We start from the raw sequence: 7936 nt of genomic DNA on the forward strand, positions 1-7936 counted from the left end.
TTTACCCATTTTACCTTTCCCTTCTGGTAACCACCACTCTATTCTCTGGATCTATGTGTCTATTTTTGTTTGGTTTGGTTTCTTCATTTATTTTTATTTATTTATTCATTTTTTATTCTACATATGTGTGAAATCTTACAGTATAAGTTTTTCAACATTTGACTTATTTTACTTAGCATTACACCTTTAAGGTTCATTCATATTGTTGTAAGTGGCAAGATTTCATCTTTTTTATGGCTAAGTAGTATTCAGTCATATATTTATACATTTTCTTTATCCATTCATCCCTTGTTTGTGTATCTTGACTATTGTAAATAATGCTGTGATGAACAGAGGGTTACATATATCTTTTCAAATTACTATTTTAATATTCTCAGATAAATATTCAGAAGTTGAATAACTGAAAGATATGGTATTTCTATTCTTAGTTTTAAAAGGAATCTCCATTCTGTTTTCCATAGTGGCTGTACCAATATATATTCTCACCAACAATATATGAGGGTTTCCTTTTCTGCACATCCTCTTCAATACTTGTTACTTAAGGCCTTTCCGATAATATGCACACTAATGGCTATGAGATGATATCTCATTGTGGTTTTTATTTGCATCTTTCTGATAACTAGTGATGTTAAACATCTTTTCTTATACCTATTGGCCATATGTTTGTCTTCTTTGGAAAAATGTCTATTCAGATACTCTGACCTTTTAAAATTTTTTAAATTTATTTTAATTGGAGGCTAATTACTTTACAATATTGTGGTGGTTTTTGCCAAACATTGACATGGATCAGCCATGAGTACACATGTGTCCCTCCATCCTGAACCCCCCTCCCGTCTCCCTCCCCACCCCATCTCTCTGTCTTGTCCCAGAGCACCAGCTTTGAGTGCCCTGCTTCATAGATCAAACTTGCACTGGTACTCTGACAATTTTTTAATCAGGTTTTGTTGTTGTTGCTGTTGTTCAGTTGTATGAGTTCTTTATATATTTTGCAAATATATATAGGATTTGCAAACATCTTCCATTTGCCAGGTTGTCTTTTACTTTAGTTGATTTCTTTTGCTGTGCAGAATCATTTTGGTTTGATGTAGTCCCATCTTTACTTTTGCTTTTGTTTTCCTTGCCTGCGGTCACATATCCAGAAAAATATTGCTAAGACCAATGTTACAGAACATACTGCCTATGCTTTCTTCTAGTAGTGTTATGATTTCTGGTGTTACGTTGACTCTTTAAGTCATTTTGAGTTGATTTCTTGTATGGTGTAAGATAGTGGTCTAGTTTCTTTCTTTGCATGTTGATGTGCAGTTTTCCCAACAACATTTATTTTTTAAGTTAAAAAAATTTATTCATTTATTTATTGAAGTATAGTTGATTTACAATGTTGTGTTAGCCATACACAAAAATAAACTCAAAATGGATTAAAGATCTAAATGTAAGACCAGAAACTATAAAACTCCTAGAGGAAGACATAGGCAAAACACTCTCCAACATAAATCACAGCAGGATCCTCTATGATCCACCTCCCAGAATACTGGAAATAAAAGCAAAAATAAACAAATGGGATCTAATTAAAATTAAAAGCTTCTACACAACAAAGGAAACTATAAGCAAGGTGAAAAGACAGCCTTTGGAATGGGAGAAAATAACAGCAAATGAAGCAACTGACAAACAACTAATCTCAAAAATATACAAGCAACTCCTGCAGCTCAATTCTAGAAAAATAAATGACACAACCAAAAAATGGGCCAAAGAACTAAATAGACATTTCTCCAAGGAAGACATATGGATGGCTAACAAACATGAAAAGATGCTCAACATCACTCATCAGAGAAATGCAAATCAAGACCACAATGAGGTACCATTTCACACCAGTCAGAATGGCTGCGATCCAAAAGTCTACAAGCAATAAATGCTAGAGAGGGTGTGGAGAAAAGGGAACCCTCTTACACTGTTGGTGGGAATGCAAACTAGTACAGCCACTATGGAGAACAGTGTGGACATTCCTTCAAAAACTGGAAATAGAACTGCCTTATGACCCAGCAATCCCACTGCTGGGCATACACACTGAGGAAACCAGAAGTGAAAGAGTCACATGTACCCCAATGTTCATCGCAGCACTGTTTATCATAGCCAGGACATGGAAGCAACCTAGATGTCCATCTGCAGATGAATGGATAAGAAAGCCATGGTACATATACACAATGGAGTATTACTTAGCCATTAAAAAGAATACATTTGAATCGGTTCTAATGAGGTGGATGAAACTGGAGCCAATTATACAGAGTGAAGTAAGCCAGGAAGAAAAATACCAATACAGTATACTAACACATATATATGGAATTTAGAAAGATGGTAATGATGACCCTGTATGCAAGACAGCAAAAGAGACACAGATGTATAGAACAGACTTTTGGACTCTGTGCGAGAGGGAGAGGGTGGGATGATTTGGCAGAATGGCATTGAAACATGTATACTATCATATAAGAAACGAATCGCCAGTCTGGGTTCGATGCAGGATACAGGATTCTTGGGGCTGTTGCACTGGGATGACCCAGGGAGATGATATAGGGAGAGTGGTGGGAGGGGGGTTCAGGATTGGGAACTCATGTACACCTGTAGCGGATTCATGTCAATGTATGGCAAAACCAATATAGTATTGTAAAGTAAAAAATATATTAAAAAAAAAAACAAACAAAAAAACAATGTTGTGTTAGTTTCTGGTATATAGCAAAGCAATTCAGAATATATATATATACACACACACATACATATTCTTTTCCATTATGTTTTATTACAGGATACTGAAAATAGGTCCCTGTGCTATACAGTAGGACCTTGTTGTTTATCTGTTTTGTATATATACTAGTTTTATATATATACTAGTTATATATACTAGTTTTTTTCTGCTAATTCCAAACTTGTAGTTTATCCCTCTCCCATTCCCTTTCCCCTCTGGTAGCCAAAGTTTGTTTTCTTTGTCTGTGAGTCTGTTTCTGTTTTGTAAATAAGTTCATCTGTATCTTGTTTTAGCTTCCACATATAAGTCCTATTTTATGGAGTTTGTCTTTTTCTGTCTGACTTTACTTAGTATGGTAATCTCTAGGTTTATCCATGTTGTTTCAAATGGCATCATTTCATTCTTTTTTATGGCTGAGTGCCCAAAACCATTTATTGAAGAGATGATCTTTTTTATTTGAGATTTTTATTATTTCTTGAGGTAGGCCTATATTGCCATAAACTTCCCTCTCAAAACTACTTTTTCTGTATCCCAGTGATTTTGATCTGTAATATTTTCATTTTTGTGTGTCTTCAGATATTTTTTGCTTTCTTCTTTGGTTTCTTTATTGACCAAGTAGTTGTTCAGTAGCATGTTTTTCAGTCTCCATATATTTGTGTGATATTTTCAGCTTTCTTCTTGTAGTTGTTTCCAGTTTCATACCATTATGATCACAAAAGATGCTGGATATGATTTCAGTCTTCTTAATTTATTGAGACTTGTGTCACAGCATATGGTCTATTCTTAAGCATTTTACATGTACACCTGAAAAGAATGTGTATTATTCTGAATTTGGATTAAATGTTCTGTATAAATCTATTGAATCAACTGGTCTAACATTTCATTTAAGGCTGCCCTTTCCCTATTTTCTTTCGTCTGGCTGATCTACCCATGGCTGTAAGTGGGATGTTAATGTTCCCTACTATTATTGTGGTCCTATCAATTTCTCCCTTTAAATCTGTTAATAATTGCTTTATATATTTTGGTGTTGCTATGTTAGGTTCATATATATAAGTAACTATCATGTCTTCTTGTAAATCATCCCCTTTATCATTCTATAATGTTGATCTCTGTCTCTTGTTTTTTTTTTTTTTTGCTTGAAGTCTATTTTATCTGATGTCATAAGTATGGCTACACTGCTTTCTTTTGGCTGCCATTTGCTTACAGTATCATCCTTCGTCCCTTCACTTCAAGTCTATATTTGTCTGTAGGGTTGAGGTGAATCTCCTGGAGGCATCATATAGTTAGATCCTATTTTGTAATCTCTCCAGATGCTCTGTGTCTTTTGATTGGTAAATTCAAGCCATTTATATTTAGGGTGATTACTGATAAATGAGGATTCAGTACTGCTGTTTTATTTTTTGTTTTCTGCTTGCTCTGTATCTCTCTTGTTTATTTCCCCCTTATGTTTCTGCCTTCCATTTTGGTTTACTTTTTTTCCTCTTGTTAAATGTAATGGGTGGGGTGGCCAGACTATGTAAATCAGGATCACATAATTTACATTTTATGTACTGGTGAACTTTTTTATAGGCTGGTGAACTGTTTTTGAAGGTAACTCTAAAACATGTAGTAGATGGACAATAAGAACACTGACAATATCCTATATCATGTTAAATATATTTTATGTGAGTCATCACATTGTTCTGCCTGGGAAAGTAAAATTATCTAGTGACTCTTTTCTACAGTTCAAGAATTATGAACTGATAGAGGAGGAAATACTATATATTTAGGTTGATTACAATGTTAAATTATGGAGTCTGTTAGAGAAACCCACTCCAGTGTTCTTGCCTGGAGAATCCCAGGGATGAGGGAGCCTGGTGGGCTGCTGTCTATGGGATTGCACAGGGTTGGACACGACTGAAGCAACTTAGCAGCAGCAGTAGGAGAGAAAGGTATTGCATAGAAAATATCAAAGTTTAATTCAAAAGTATCACAACAGTTTCATAATGTTTCATAATATATATAAAACTAAAAAGTTATATCAAAATAAATGAAGATATTTACTCATCGTATGAAACTCCACTACATACAAATTTACAAATCTATATTTCTAAAAAAATCACGTAAATTCTACTGTCCACAGATCTCCCCAAAAGCCTAACTAATCTCAAACTAGCCATACTCTTCTTTCCATTGAGATGGATAATCATGAGCAAAATGTTTTATAAATAAATAAGAAATGAATATGACTGTTGTCATCTTTAAAATCTTTTTTTGGTGTCTTCTCACTTCCTCGTAACATTATAAAGATGTAACAGACCTAAAAAACAGAGATCTTTTACTCATGCTGTTAATGATCAAATTTCATTGAAAAAAAGTGAATTGTTTCAAGTGGTGCTTATGACAAATTACTACCTTGTAGACTGCATTGTCTGCACAAAAGAAGTATATATGTTTGAATGGTATCATAGAGATTTAATGCAGAAAACCATTAGCATATTATTATTTTATATACAACTCATAACATATATGAAGCTATTCATTCAGGTCTGTATTTCTGAAGATCTAAGCATTAGCATTGAAAATACATAACTAGATAACCAGAACAGTTTTTGATGGGGCTTCAGTTCAGTTCAGTTGTCGCTTAGTCATGTCCAACTCTTTGTGACCCCAATAAATTAAATGCATTCAAGTTTATGTTTACATTCTCTCTGTGTTACATTACAAGCAAAAATAAAAATTTCTATGACTTGTTTTTCCTGGAAGTATGCCAAAGATTAGAGGCATAACGGGCTTCTCAGATGGCTCATTGGTAAAAAATCTGCCTGCCAGGCTTCGAAATCCTTGGGTTGGGAAGATCCCCTGGAGTAGGAAATGGCAACCCACTTCAGTGTTCCTGCCTGGAGAATTCCATGGACACAGGAGCCTGCCAGACTGCAGTCTGTGGGATTGCAGAAAGTCGATGTGACTGAGCATGCATATAGAGGCATGAAAGAGCTAAGTAGGATGGTTGTAATATTGTTTGTATCCAAAAAATTTGTATACAAAAATTATTATATTAATTGACCTTTGTGATCTAGGGATTACTTGCCTCACTAAAAATGAAAGACAACTAGAAAATATTTTATTGCCTTATCCATGCTAATCTTTTTCTATGACTTCCAGTTTCTCCTTGATTTTGTAGATTTGTGGTCAACTCTCATCAGCTTCTTCAGTGCATCTTTCATGTCCTTATTCCTTAAGGTATAAATGAGAGGGTTGAGACTTGGAGTGATGATAGTGTAAAAGAGGGTGAGGAACTTACCCCGGTCCTTGGAGGCATTGTTACCTGGTTGCAGGTACATGTAGATAATAGTTCCGTAGAAGATGGACACTACGGTGAGATGAGATCCACAGGTATTAACTGCTTTTCTCTGGCCTGCTTTTGACTTCATTCTCAGCACAGCTTTGGCAATGTAGCCATAGGATATAAGAATGAGGATGAGTGGTGTAAGGACAATGACAATGCCTAAAGCAAAAACAGACATTTCAACTGCTGTGGTGTCTATGCAGGCTATCTTGACCATAGCTGGCAACTCACACAAGAAATGATCCAGAAGGTTGTTTCCACATCTAGGCAAATTCAGGGTGAGTGTACATAATACCAGAGAATTGGCCAGACTAATACTCCAGACTGTGATAACCATCTTGAGGCATAAATGTGGGTTCATGATGACCAAATAATGCAAGGGCTTACAGATAGCTGTAAAACGATCATAGGACATAACAGCTAGGAGCAGGCACTCGATGGAGCCAAACCACATGTAAACATAGAGCTGAATGACACAGCCCACATAGCTGATGGTCTTATCATGTGCCCACAAGTTAACCAGCATCTGGGGTACGATGCTGGTTGTGAAACATAGATCTAGGAGAGATAAATTCCGGAGGAAAAAGTACATTGGTGTGTGGAGATGGGAATCCAGGAGAGATGCAAGAATGATGGCTGTGTTACCGACCAAGGTAATTAAGTAGAAGACAGTGACAACTCCTGACAGGACCATCTCCAGTTTGGGATGGTCAGAGAAGCCAAGCAGAATGAAGCCATGTAGAGAAGTATAATTTCTCTGGTCCATAATCCTTCAGTGTCAAATCCAAGAGAAGAGAAGAGAAGGTGGAGAAGGGGAAGGAAGATCAGGATGAATGGGAGGAGGAGGAAGGAAAGGAGAAAGGAAAGGAAGAGGAGAAACTTGTCAACAAAGACTATCTGAATAATTTAAAGAAATATAGAACTAAACAAAGGTAGCAAATTTATGTTACTAGTAAAAATTACAGCCAAGTAATCTGATATTTGTTGTAGGTTCTTTTATGGTGATGAGTTTAATATATTTTTATATTAAACTTAGGGAGTTTTACTAAGGGTCTGAATTTTCTTATGTGTAAATTTGAAAGTTTGGAATAGATTTTCTTCTATGATTATTTATAATTTTCATTGATTATGTACAGTGAACATGCTATTTTACTTGGTCAGTGGATTCACCTATATGATATAATTATTTGGCTAATGTTAGAATGAGGAAGAGTATTCCTTTTTTTGCATATCCTAGTGAATAGCACCTTTGGTCTTCCAGTTTGATATGCAGGAGATCTGGCTTTTATCCTTGGCACATTTATCTCTCTCATCCCCAATACCTAACATCACCAAAACTTGTAAGTTTTAAGCAAAAATATATTTTAATTGTCCCCTCACTCTAAAAACTTACATGATCAGTGCCCTAGTCCAAATCATTGTCATCTCTATTCTAGATTCTGGCAATAATCTTTATTCCTTACTTCTAGTTTTATGCCTTTACATTTTTACAAGATTAAATAAAATCACATTATCCATGTGCCCAAACCTAGCCAGTCATTTTCCATTACATTTAGGAAATATTCTAATTCCTTAAGATGGCCTAGATGAACCTGCACAAGGCCTCATTCTTATTTCACAGATCACTTTACACATATTGACTACTAGCCTTCTCTCACTTTGACAAGTCAGATTCATTCCTATCTGAAGCCCTGGGAACCCTTCTCCTTTTCTGGACTCCTATTTATTCTGCAAGTCCTGCTCATTCTTTTAACTACCTCTTGAATGTTCATTGCTTAAAGAGAGATTGCTTGAACTCATAATCTCTTTTTGTTTGATATCATGTTTAGAGAGATTTACAGAGGGCCAGTGTAGCGTGGAGTGACAGCACAGGC

General features: G+C 35.5%; 1 protein-coding gene across 1 annotated transcript; it reads right to left on the reverse strand.

Moving 5' to 3' along the window:
- Nucleotides 1-5865: 5865 nt before the first annotated feature.
- On the reverse strand, nucleotides 5866-6828 carry LOC128055461 (olfactory receptor 2W1). Its single transcript, XM_052648033.1, has one exon. It carries the CDS (start codon nucleotides 6826-6828, stop codon nucleotides 5866-5868), a length of 963 nt encoding a protein of 320 aa, XP_052503993.1.
- Nucleotides 6829-7936: the final 1108 nt, after the last annotated feature.

This window comes from Budorcas taxicolor, chromosome 11 (genome assembly GCF_023091745.1).
Source record: "Budorcas taxicolor isolate Tak-1 chromosome 11, Takin1.1, whole genome shotgun sequence".
NCBI lineage: Eukaryota > Metazoa > Chordata > Mammalia > Artiodactyla > Bovidae > Budorcas > Budorcas taxicolor.

Excerpts from the sequence above, each read along its gene's own strand:
- LOC128055461 (XM_052648033.1), bottom strand. The coding sequence starts at position 6,828 with ATGGACCAGAGAAATTATACTTCTCTACATGGCTTCATTCTGCTTGGC.